This window comes from Camelus bactrianus, chromosome 6, assembly GCF_048773025.1.
Source record: "Camelus bactrianus isolate YW-2024 breed Bactrian camel chromosome 6, ASM4877302v1, whole genome shotgun sequence".
Taxonomy (NCBI): domain Eukaryota; kingdom Metazoa; phylum Chordata; class Mammalia; order Artiodactyla; family Camelidae; genus Camelus; species Camelus bactrianus.
Window position 1 is genome coordinate 74,007,816 of NC_133544.1, and position 13,456 is coordinate 74,021,271.

At 36.7% G+C, this 13,456-nt stretch overlaps 1 protein-coding gene across 2 annotated transcripts in view; it reads right to left on the reverse strand.

Moving 5' to 3' along the window:
- The window catches only part of UBR1 (ubiquitin protein ligase E3 component n-recognin 1), a 134,192-nt gene that overhangs the window by 10,897 nt on the left and 109,839 nt on the right, over positions 1 to 13,456 (reverse strand). For both annotated transcript variants that reach the window (XM_074365981.1, XM_074365980.1), the window contains 4 exons: positions 9,142 to 9,229; positions 7,785 to 7,918; positions 5,665 to 5,773; positions 2,777 to 2,833 (listed from right to left, as the gene is read on the reverse strand). In XM_074365981.1, the coding sequence (XP_074222082.1) occupies positions 2,777 to 2,833; positions 5,665 to 5,773; positions 7,785 to 7,918; positions 9,142 to 9,229 (388 nt within the window). The remainder of the gene's footprint in view (positions 1 to 2,776; positions 2,834 to 5,664; positions 5,774 to 7,784; positions 7,919 to 9,141; positions 9,230 to 13,456) is intronic.

Below are 13,456 nucleotides of genomic sequence, written 5' to 3' on the forward strand. Positions count from 1 at the left end.
CAAATTGTTCCAGCTAGATTTCTATACTGTCGAGGAAGGTAATATAAAGTAGTGGTGGTTATAGGCATGTTGGTCGTGGGCTGAATTTTTTCATTCCTTCTTATTTCGGGTATTGCCCCTCTGCAGCTGATGGGGTCTGTGGACTGGACCAGTGGTGAGAGGGTTAGAAAAGGGAGTCTAGGAACCTGGCTTTCAGACATTTGCTACAAGTCCAAGATTTCCTAGTCAAAGTAATTCCTAATTGATTTTGAAACTGGATTTTTATTTAGGATCAAAATTAGGACAAGAACAGGTATGCCTCTTCAGATAGTTTGGGTAACTAAAAGAATGTCAGCAAGCTTTTGGGCTCTCTGTAACATGTGATTTATCCATAGAGAAGATGCAATGTCCTTCCTTAAATTAATACATTTAAAATCTTTTAAATGTGTACATAGTACAGAAGCACTGGTCTCATGTATCTCAAGTAAAAGCATATAGCTACACTTTTTTTTGCACGTTGGATTAAAGCCACTTCCATCAGCAACGAACATCAGTCTGTTTTTAACCAATATTAAAGATTGTCAGAGCAAATGTTTATGTTTTTGAAGTATATTTTCATCACTGGTTACAGTTTTAAGTAGAAGCTGACTGCCTTTTCACAGCCGTAAATAGAATTATAAGTGCTGTTCCAATTTTGGTGTGCAAAATTTCTTTTTAAACGTTTCCTTAGTAATACACTGAAATACCAACAATAGTTTGAATTATGTTCTGTAATCAAGTATTAGTCAATTATTTTAGTATGCACCATTTTAGAAAAATGTCAATTTTTAAAATTTATTTTTGTTGCTAGGATTTTTTTTTGAAGCTACATTAAAGTAATGTCATTTCGGGGGGGTATAGCTCAATGGTGCAGTGCACATTTAGCATGCACAAAGTCATGGGTTCAATCTCCAGTAATTTCATTAAAAATAAATAAATAAAAACCTAATTACTCCCCCCCCAAAATAAATTTTAAAAATTAAATAAAGAAAGTAATTTCATTTAAAAAAAAAAAAAGTAGTGGTGGTTAAGGACACAGCCTTTGAAATCAAACAGACCCAGTTACAAATCCTAAATTCTCTGACACCAAAAAGTTGCTGAACCTAATGCTGTATTATCCTGGACTTTAAACTAAGAATAAATATATTACACTTTCTTAATCATAAGGCACACCATTAATTTAATAACACATTTTGGGAGGAGGGAGGGGGAAAAACATAAAAGACTCACGATGATTTAAGAAATGTTAAATATGAATAACAGTATCAAGGAGCCCCAAAGAGCTGTTGAGAACTCAGTAAGATATTCAAGTGAAACACAATATACTTAATACTTGATATATGTTCACAAATGTTATTATTCATTCTCACCAGACTGATACAATAAAAGCCTTGCATGCTAGCCTTGGGGAAGGTCATCTGAATAACAGGAAATTCTCTCCTCAAACCTCAATCAATTCAAATTCTACAATTCCTTCTGTGTTCAGTAAAATTATCTCCTCTAAGCCTAATCTTGCATAATTGAGAATCTTTACTCTTTACATTTCTATAGAATTAACAGTATATTCCATACATTATTATACTTTATCTTTTGTCTTGAATTTATGAGCATAATTAGATTGTAAATTACCCATGACCAAAAGCTGTATGTTTTATGTCCTTTAACTCTCCCAGAGTATTTAGTACCATGCTGGGGAAATAGATGTCTAAAAGGCACACAACGATCTGAAATATAGGAAAAACTGTGTAAGATCAATAGTCCTAAAGTAGGTACTCATCTTTTAAACCTTCTTTTTCCTAGTCATGTGAATACTACTGCATCTGAGCACAGGGGGTGGGGTCTATAATCTCTAAATCACTGAAGATGGGTTAAGGAGTAGGCAACATAAGCACATTTAAGGAGAAGGTGAAAGGAGCTCAAAGGGTGAAAAAACAGGAGAAAAGAAGGTGGCAAATGCACAAGGTCTCATAATGTTAGCTTTAGCCATTAAAAAGTGGTACTGGTGGTAGTATTTAAGGCTGGGGGTCAATTCCTCTTTCTGTTTATTGATGTGATTCAATCTGAATAAGAATGAGAGACTGTACATGATACAAACCAGGCCCTGGGAGGGGTGCAAAGAAGATAAGCACGCAGTTCTAGCCCTTGTTGAGTTTACCACTTAGTGATTTACGGTGCTGGCCAGGACACATGCACACATATGTGAGCACACACACAAGGGGGATATATTAGGATAGGCTTCAGGGAGAACGTAGCATTTGAATTGGTGCTTGAGCAGGAGATGGATTTCAAATGGAGCCACAACTTAAGGGAGATAGGAGGGCTGAAGGAAGTTTTGCTGGGCAGTGTCTAAGCATCAGAAAGGAAGGGAAGGGGAGGAAGGAATAGTTCTATTTGTATCTTTATTCTCAAAAGTAAAAAAAAAAGTGGTTTATATGAATACTGAAAAAATGGTTTATATGAATCTTCTCATTTTAATACACTAGCAGTTCCAAGACACCATCTCTTTCTTTGCCTTTTAATAGGTATGCTCTAGCTTAAGGAACAGGAGCTGGTGGTGTCAAACAATTAAGAGGGAAAGGACAGCCACTCCAAGAAAAAATCAACTGTGGGAAGAATGTAATTTTTGGCAAAGACCTAACAGAAATGTAAGAAACAATGTGATGAGAATGAAGACGGCAGACTAGAAAGCACGCTCGATAACCGACTACATTCAGAAACACAATTTGTAGATGGGGAAGGATTGAGAAGTAAAACCAACCTGACTACAGCGCTTTTTTGCTTCAAACAGTTTAGTAAGGCGGGGTCAGCACACCACCTATATGGAGAGTGGAGAGAAAAACCAAATGGGTCACCACAACTTCAGTGCAATATTCATTGATCCATTCTGTCGAAATCTCTCTGTCCCTTCTTTCCATGTACCCCCTGCTGGACTTCTTTTACCCTATGTCTTGCCCCCTTTTCTTCTCCTTTTCTTGTCTCCGTTTCTTTTTTTCTGTCTTCCTATTTATTCCCCACTTCATTAATTTATTTTTTAAAGAATTTATCTATTACTAGAAAAACAGAAGCCATTCTGAGTATTTTAACAGGAGGGAGTTTAATACCAAGAATTGGAAGTAAAGGTGACGGAAGGGCTGAGAAGCCAATCAGGAGACAAAAAGGCAAGGCAACCCAAAGATTAGCCAGTAACAGGAAGCTACCTTTCCCAGGCTGGAGGAACAGAAGAAAATAGCGGTATTGTTGGAGTTCAGGAGCTAGGGTCACTGGTAGATACTAGAACTGCAGGAGACTAGTCTAGCGGAAACTGGAGCCAGAGAAGGGCTGTAGCCACTGCCAGAGATGCCTCACAAGGCACAGAGGTGGCCTAAACACAGGCTTCTCTCTTCCTCCCAGCCTCCAGCAGCCTGACAGTGCCTCCCACAGGCTGAATTCAGGCAGAAGCTAACTGACAAGGGAGACTGGGGAACAATGGCTACAGGAGTCAGTCTCCTGCCTTTCAGAGCAGAGGATGAGGAAGGGCTCTGAGGCAAGCAGAGCCAGGATTGGTACAGACCTTCTGTTTCAAAGGTTGAGTTTTTAACATTAAATTAGAATAGCAAGTTAAAAATTATCGACTCCAAGAATATAAAAGTAAAATTAATATAAACTACTGTGATTGTACTCAACACAAGCATGATACTGACTTTTTTGGATCCATTTAATTAATTTTTATCACACTAGAGATCAGAATACCTCATGAGAAATAAGGAAACACAGAAAAGAACCCAAGAGAAGAGGTGAGAGCAGAGAAAGGTGGCAGGAGATGGGCAGATATTCACTCGAATCCTGACTTGGGCATGCAGGGGAAGAGACACTGATTAAGAAAAAGGAGAAAGAAAAATGCAGGAAACTGAAAAGACAACGAAATCATGAGTGTAATATTGTGACTGATAATGTCAAAAAAGAGACAGCAGGCCCAAAATGGAGTTACTTGTGCTAAGCCATGTCACCAAATCCAGACTTCATACCTAACCTAAGTGCAATTTCAATCTTCCTCAGAAAAGAAATCTTTACCAGTCAGTCTGGAATTTCCTGGTCAGCACCAGAGAGGTCATCTGCCTAAGAGACACTTTTATCCCATAAACACAGGTGACCTTGCTGGAAATAACCCTTTTTATTTATGACTTCCTTGTCCCACTTGCCCTCTGCCTATAAAAACCTCCTTTCTATTTGCTACTCATGAATTGTTTAATAACCAATTAGATCTTCAGGTTTACTCAGCTGAACTGTGTTTTTTAACAATAATAAGAAATATATATTTGGTCTCTGACCCAGTTCCTGGCACAAATGGGTCAGCACAACTTCAGCACAGAGCTTCCAAAACTTCTGCAATTTCCTAAATGAGAAGAATGAGAACGTGTCTTTTGTTATGTTAACGAAGTGAAGTTTGGACTTAAGAATGTGGGCTGGTAGCCTGAGAACTAACCTCGAGGGATGGAACTTTCAGCCTCCCCCCATACACCATCCTCTAGGGAGGGAGAAGGGTTGGAGGTCGAATCAATTGCCAATGGCCAATGATTTAATCAATCACGCTTACAAAATAAAGCCTCTATAAGAACCCCTAAAGGACAAGATGTGGACAGTTTCCAGGCTGACGTACACATGTTGATTTGGGGAGAGTGGCATGCTCAGAGAGTGCGAAAGCTTGGTTCCCTTTCCCCATACCTTGCTCTCTGCATCTCTTCCACATGGCTTTTCCTGAGTTATATTCTTTTATAATAAAATGGTGACCTAGTAAGTAAAATATTTCTCTGAGTTCTGTGAGCTGCTGAAGAGTGTGTGTGTGTGTGTGTGTGTGTGAGTGTGTGTGTGTGTGTGTGTGTGTGTGTGTGTGTAGTGTCAGTTTTATACGACTGAGCCCTTAACCTGTGGGATCTGAAGCTATCTCCAGCTAGACAGTGTCAGAACTGAGTTGAATTTAGGACACCCAGCTGAGAATTGCTTGTTGGATGTGTGGGAAACCCTACCCTACTGCCCCGCCAACAAGTATTGGAATCGGATGTCAGAAACTTTAATGGGGGAAATAAAGTAAGAGACACATTTAGAACCGATTAAAAAAAAAAAAAGGAAAACGGTAGTGGCAAAGATAGGGTAAGGAGACTAGAAGTTTGAAGGGTAGAGTGATCTGAAGGGCCAGTAAGCAATGGGGTAGAAAGAAAGTTTTAATGAAAGAAAGACACACTTCTCTATGAGAAATTTAACTGGATACATCTTTGATCTACCAAATGACTTTTTTTTCCTCCCCAGTTACCTTTCTGAGATGTGTACTACCATGTGAGATATGCTGCTGCTGTAGCCTCACTTGGGTTCTTTTGATACTTAACTGTGACTGTATGGTTGCTGATAACATGACTCCCCCTACGCCCTTGCCCCTATTTAAAACTGGGATGAGACAGCAGCCGTGGGAAAAATAAGCACAATGAATGGCAGTCAAGGTGGAACAAGCAGAAATTCCAGCTGCTCACTGCTGCTGGTCTTATTCCCAATTCCATCTGTTTTTGTCACTCCTTTCAATCAATGCTAATCAATCTAAAAGCTTAGCAAATAATTTTAATTTAAAATTTCCAAACTGTATAATAACCCAACAATGATATTTTACCCCCACAGTACCTCTGGAGGAGGGGCCTTACAGTATCCCAGTATTTCTGGAAAAGCAGGAACAAATTTGTGGGTAAAGATAAATAGCTACAGAGTGCACTGTACTCTCCTTCTGCAGAATCTGCAAGAAAAAAATACATTTAATAAGCACGTTATTCTTACCTGATCAACCTGTTAACAGAGTTTCTTCATTGTTTATGCTCATTTCTATACTGTCTCTATATAGAGTGTATTTTGTACTCTATAAAACTATGGGTGATAAGTAAGACATAGTGATACTTTTAAATCCGATTGAGTCAATCTCCTGATCAGACTTCTTCATGGTCAAACCACCACAAAAATACAAAATACAAAAATCCCCTCTGTGGCATAAAGGCCGGACAGCATCTGCCGGTGGCTGCCTCTTAAACCTCATCTCTGACACCCTCCCCTGTTCACTGGGGTACGGCCACTCATCTCTACTATTCTTTGACTCTGTCAACCAAAGCCTTTACATGTACTGTCCCTTATGCTTAGGAGTACTCTTCCTTCAACTCCCTGCCCAGTTCTACACCCTCTCTTTTTCCAGTGTCTCTGAAGGAGAAACCTTCCATGACTATCTATCTAAACGTGTTACCCACTCTGGCCCCAGCACTCTCTGTTCCCATGACCTGCTTTATTTTTCTTTGCAGCACCTATCACCATTTGACATTATACTATATATCTTTATCTGTTTGTTTATATTTGGTCTCTTCCCAATTAAAAAAAAGGACTTTATCTTATCCACTATACCAACTAGATAATGTATGATTTTTTTTAAGTGTTTTTTAAGTGTTGCATTAATTTATTCTAGCCACATGGAAGGAAACATCAGGACTGGGGAGGAAGCTTTCTCTCCAGTACTCATTCTGGGAAATGAAATGTGTCAAAGTTTGAAGACGTTCAAGTATCTTTAATACATCTTTTCTAGGAACCTTACAATCCACACTATATGATACTAATAATAGGAAGAAAAACTAACATATTGAGAATTTATTAATTTTTATGACCAAGGTTAAGTGTTCATGTATGTTATTTAATTTCCAAACTGCCTTGCGTTTTATTATCTCTGTTTCATAGATGATGAAGCTGAGGCACAGAGATTAAGATACCCAAGGATATATAGCTAGCAAGCAGAATATAAAATCATGATTTGAATCTAGATATAACTTATAATGGTCTCACGATGAGCAGAAATTTACACTTTTGATTGTTAAACCTTTTTTCTTCTATGCTTAGTGCCTTTTTTTCTCTAGGAAAGCTTTGCTTACCTCAAAATAGCCAAGATATTCTTTATGATCTCTTCTAGAAGCTTCTTGGTTCTAGTTTTTACAATACATGATTTAAAAAAAATGAAAACAACAGATCTGTACTGATAACCACAAGCTACTTGGAAAGTAACATCTTATTCATACAGGTTCAGAATAAACCTAGATTTAACGAACCCTACTAAACTGAGTTCAAGATAAAGAAGCTGATAGCCAGTAAAGCTGACCTGAGAAAAGGACAAAAGGAAGAATCTCTGAGCAACTGGTGATTCTTCCAAAATCATACAAACCTTCTGATTTTTAACCATACAAAGCCACAAGGAAGCCTCTCTACCTGGATCTAGATTTAAGGCAAGTAACGGAGAAAGAAAATGATTCTGTTACTCAAATATACATAGTCTTGGTTTGTTACGATAGGCCTTTCCTACCAGCATTTTAATTCTTTTCTAATAGGTATAGTCATATGTTCAAATTTCAAATAACAGAATATACAACAAAAATCTCCTCCTACCTAGCCTAACAGTTCTCTTCCCTGAAAGGCAACCTATGCCTTTAGGTTCTTGTGTAACCTGTCATATTCTGCATGCTGGCATTTACAGGCTCGAGTATAAAAGCTGTACATAGACAGGAGCCATGACAAGGTTTTGCAGATTATGAGGCTAATCTGGTTTTTAGCCTCATCTTTTACCTCCACCAGGGTGGGGACACACATGTTTGGAGTGGACACTGATGAAAGAGGTGAGGAATGAAGACGTGGTTCTGCCTCTCTCACTTTGCATACTGGAGATTGAAGGTAAGAAAAAAAGTCTCTTATTTACCTCTCTGGGCTTTCATTTTCCTACTTACTGGTAAGCAGTTCTTCAGGTGGAGTTACTCCAAGTAAATAGTAGAAAAACAATGCTGCACAGCGAAGGTAAGGGATGATGCCATTCTTCAGTGAGACCCATAAATACCAGCCAGGAATGCCACACCCAATGCAGCTAAGAGGCAATAATCCCAAAACAGAACAAAATACTGGTCAGACCAAAACTTTGTCTAGATTGTAAACATACCTCCTTTCAAAAACATAGCTAAGCATTAAATAATTTTTTATCCATTTAATTTTTAAACTTTTAAAACAAAATATTTAACTAGCTATAGCTTCAGTCTTTAAATTTCCTAATAGTTTCCTAAAGAGTATATAAATCTTGCATGTTTTATTTACCATGTAGATCTTTAAGGCAAAGAACTTTCTTCTTTTCCTAGCCTTTGTAATGAAATGTGGAGCAAACAGATTTATCAATAACTAACCAAAGCAGCCAAGTTAATTTAAAAAAAGAAGTAATACTTTCCTGATTTCTGTATTAAAATTGGTGATGTGCAGGGTGGTAAAACTAATCTATATGACACTATAATCATACAACACAAAGACTGAACCTTAATGTAAACTACGACTTTATTTAATAACAACGTACTGGCTCATCAACTTAACAAATGTACCACACAAATGCATGATGTTAATAATGGAGAAACTGGTTGGGGAAGGGAGTAAATGGGAAATCTGTTTTTTGTTTGTCTTTTTAATGGAGGTACTGGGGATTGAACCCAGGACTTAGTGTATGCTAGGCATGCGCTCTACCACTTTTCTATAAACCTTAAACAGCTCTAAAAAATTAAGTCGATTAACTTAAAAATAAACATACACATATTCAGTACCTAAACTGGAAAAAAAAACTGACTGATGAAGAAGATGAAAACAAAGAGGGGAAGCTGGTATCTGGTGAAGAAGTTCAGCAGAGCACTCCTATTGCACTTTTGGTTTTAACCTCTGCATTGCCAATGTATTTCACACATGACTTAGAGTAGCCTTGAAAAACCTCTAATTAGCTAAGTGCGTCAACTGTATGGAATGCTTTAAAAGGACAACCTATTTTCTACTTTCTACATTTATTTAACTTCTAACTGATGCATACTGTTAAAATTCTATCATCTTTTGCCTATGTTGCCAGAACAGTTTAAAGAGCAAAAGATGTGTCAAAACTTGTTTCAGTCTCAGAAACAAATAAATGGGTAGCTTTTCTTTGTTGTTATTTCAAAAGACATTAACTGATTTTTAAAAACTGGAATTAAAACGGTTCAAAAGTTACACTGCCAAACACTGAACAAAGATGTGGAATTACAAAAATAATATTGAAATAGACTGCACTAATGGACTGCTACTCACCCACTTGTATACTGAGAAACTTCTGCCAAGAAAGAAGATGCAGAATGGGCCTCTTCACTCTCTTCTTGATTCTGAGCAAGGGGGCGGTCTGAAAAAGAAATTCTGAAAGATAAATCTACTAATTTGCTATTCAACTTATCAATTATACCTCAATTTCATGGTTCCAGGACAATAAGTAGTGTCAATTCAACTGAGGTTCTTACTTTCTTCTCAGTCTAAATAGTTAATTCTGAATACTAAAACTGTTAGGTAACCTTTATCAGTATGTTAGCTGGCGAAAACACATAGGGCAGAACCACAATCATGCTAAACATGACATTTAAAAAAATATTTACCTCATTATAATACAACCAGGTAAATAAATTAGATCATCTACCTGCTCTGGGTTCCTAGCAGTCTTAGCCAGCAGGAAGAAATTCAACATCTAGAAAGGGAAGTAGGTTCCTGTCTTGCCTTCTTGCTCAAGCAAAGAGAGACACACATAAAAAGAACCTTGTGGGGTCATTTTCCTCCATAATCTATCCTTAACCCTTAGGAAGACTATCCTAAACCTTTCTGGCAATGTCAACTCTCCTACTTGAGTTAAAATTCTGGGTAAGCCACTGAAGTTCTCTGAACTTTTATTGTATTAAAACGGGGATAAACATGATTACTTTTCAGTCTGCTGTGAGGGATGGTTACAGCACATCTGAGTAGTACTCTTTTATTTTAAAAATGCTTTGTTTATACATTAATCCATCTCAGAGGCCATGATTAAAATTACCCTGAGTCTCTTACCTTAAATAGTGCCAGCTCTTTTCCTTTGTCAATTAAGGTCTCTTTAGGAAGGATAATTTTTTTAAAGGAAAATATATCACGAGCTCATACTGATATTTCCAGTTTAAATGCAAGAATTTGACATTTGTATATGATCATTTTTTTGGCTTGGGGTAATTTTACACGCAATGAAATGCACAAATATTAAATGCACCATTTTATGAGTTTGGTGAAATGCATGCACCCATGTAACAAGATCTTTTAAAATTAATTTACCTTTGTTTTTTAAAGCAGTTTTAGGTTCACAACAAAATTGAGTAGAAAGCCCAGATTTCCCATATATCAACTTTTCCCGAATACCCACCATTTCCCCTGCTATCAGCACCACTGAGTTATTGCCCTAAAGTCCATAGTTTGCACTAGTGATCATTCCTGGTGGTGTGCATTCTATCCATTTTGACAAATGTATAATGAAACGTATCCACTATTGTAATATCCCAAAGAGTAGTTTCATTGCCCTAAAAATCCTCCGTGCTCTGCCTGTTCACGTCTCTCTCTCCCCTAACCCCAGGCAATCCCTTATCTTTTTACTGTCTCCATAGTCTTGCACTTTCCAGAATGTCATATAGTTGAAATCATACAGAACGTAGACTTTTCAAATATGTTTCTTTCACTTAGTAATACGCATTTAAGGTTCCTCTACACTTTTTCATTGCTTGATAGCTCATTTGTTTTTAACACTGAAGAATACTCTATTGTTTGGATGTACTATTGTTTATTTATCCATTCACAAAGATACATGGGTTGCTTCCAAATCTTGGCAATTATGAATAAAGTTGCTATAAACATCTGTGTGCAAGTTTTTGTGTAGATCGAGGTTTTCACTTCATTTGGGTAGGCATCAAGGAGTGTGATTGCTGGACTGTATGGTAGAAGCATGCTTAGTTTTGTAAGAAACTGCCAAACTGTATTTTGAAGTGGCATGGACTTCATTCCCGTCAGCAATGAATGAGAGTTCCACATCCTTGCCAGTACTCAGAGTTGCCAGTGTTATGGATTTTGGCCCTTCTAATAGATGTGCACTGGTACCTTATTGTTGTTTTAATTTGTAATTCTCTAATGACACCTGACATTGAACATCTTTTCATATGCTTAACAGCCACCTGAATATCTTCCTTGGGAAGGTGTCTGTTCAGGTCTTTTGCCAACTATTAATGAGGCTGTTTGTTTTCTTACTGTTGAATCTTAGGGGTTCTTTGCATATTTTGGATAACAGTTTTTTATGTGTCATTTACAGATACATTCAACCAGTTTGTGGCTTATCCTCTCATTCTCTTGATACTATATTTTGCAGAGCAAAAACTGAATTTTAATGAAGTCCAACTTATCAACTCTTTCTTTCATGGATCATGCCTTTGGTGTTGTACCTAAGAAGTCACTGCATATTCAGGGTCACCTAGGTTTCCTCCTATGTTATCGTCTAAGAGTTGTATAGTTTCATACTTTACATTTAGGTCTAGAATCCATTTTCAGTTAATTTTTGGGAAAGGTGTAAGGTCTGTGTGTCTCTGTCTTACATGTGGGTATCTAGTTATTTCAGCACCATTTGTGGAAAAGACTGTCTTTGCTCCATTTGTCTTTGTTCCTTCATCAAAGATCAGTTGACAGTATTTATGTGGGTCTACTTTGGGGCTTTCTATTTTGTTCCATTGATTCATTTGTCTGTTCTTTCACCAATAACACATTGTTTTGATTCCTGTAGCTTTATAGTAAATCTTAAAGTCAAGTAGTGTCAGTCCTCTGACTTTGTTCTTCTCCTTCAATACTGAGTTGGCTATTGAGTCTGTTGCCTTTCCATATAAACTTACAATCAGTTTGTTGATATCCAAAAAATAACCTGTAGGGATTTTAACTGAGATTATTGGGTTTTTATTAACTCTTCTGAATTTATTCTTGTGTCTTTCTCATTATATTGAAAATCTGGTTCCTAATGACATTAACATAACCACTTACTTGGTTTAGCCTAAAAATTACCTAAAATAATTCAAAATAACAAATACCACTAATACCACTAATTGAGTTCAATTTAAGATTTTTAAAATAGTTCTTCCATTATCAGAATATATCCTACTAGAAAAGTACAGTTGAAATACTGTATTTTAAAGTTATCTAAGTAATTATTTTCTCAATATACTTGTTATAGTTAGGTTTTTTCCAATTGTTAAAAATTATTTTAACCATTTGATTTTTTTTAGTTAAGTATAATTAGGGTTCTAAAATCAAAATTACATTTAAAAGACATTCACAAGAGTCTTTGCTCAAATCGTTATACTCTTTACCTTGTCCTAGAAGTAACTCTTTTTAATTAGTTTTTGGTTTATACTTCTGTTATTTAATTTATAAAAACTGTAAGTAAATATGAATTTAGGTAAGCACGTATATGCATAAATACACATAAATGTCTTACACAAAGGTATTATACTATAACTACTGCTCTGTACTCTACTTTATTCACTTGATATTACATCCTCGAGCTCACTTCTTCAATAAATCTTGCTCATTCCTTTTTATAGCAGCACAGCATTCCATTATAAGAATACATCATAGGTTATTCAACTAATCTCCCAGTTTTATGCTATTCCAAATAATGTCACAATGAACAATCTTATGCTTGTATTCTTTCATATTTTTGTCAGCAGAGTTTTGGGGTGGATTCCTAAAAGTGGGGTTGGTGGGTCAAAAGATAAATGCATATGCTAATTTTGCTAGATACTGTTGTAAGGTACTTTAATTATCTGTCCTCTGAAGTATTTGAACTTTCAGTACCACTGATACTCAAGACCCGACCCGACTTTGCTTTCTATTAAGAGCTGAGTTTAAAAGGACAAATATATCACAATTCCATGATGTTGTATTACTCATGTATCCTCAAATGAACATTCGTCCAGAAAATACTGAGTTCTTACTGGGTATAACGAAAGTTGCTAGACACTTGAAACTTATGAGGAAAGATTCTGAAATCTGAATGTTCCCTATTTAAGTAACTTACAATAGGGATGAAGGAACAGGAAGAAAAGAGAAGCAGGGAAAGGACTAGAACAACAGTAAGCTGTAACTATAAAATAAGATACTGTGTGATAAGTGCTATAAAATGAATAAAGTTCTATCATTCTAGCTGGAGGAATCAAGAGTGGTTTCATAGTCAGGCTTATCAAAAGGCTGCAAGTATTTAGGTACAAACAGTGGAGAGACTAATTCCCGACCTTGACATTGGGGAATCTGAAGGAAAATAAAAAAGAAAAGCAGATCCAGATGGTCTCCCTGTATACGTAGAAAGCAGCCACAAGTTGGAGAGTCAAGTGGTTTAGCTAACTATTCCTGTCTCTGCTCTTCTACCTTTCTGTTTAAATAGCATCTGTAGGGAAGCAAATGAACAATCATTCAACAAGAGACGTAATACGGGACTTAGAAGAACATAATAGGGTTAATCACAAGCATCATTAATTCTGCCAATAAATCATGGCCAAATGTTATTTACAGTTAACAACTGATGAGGGCT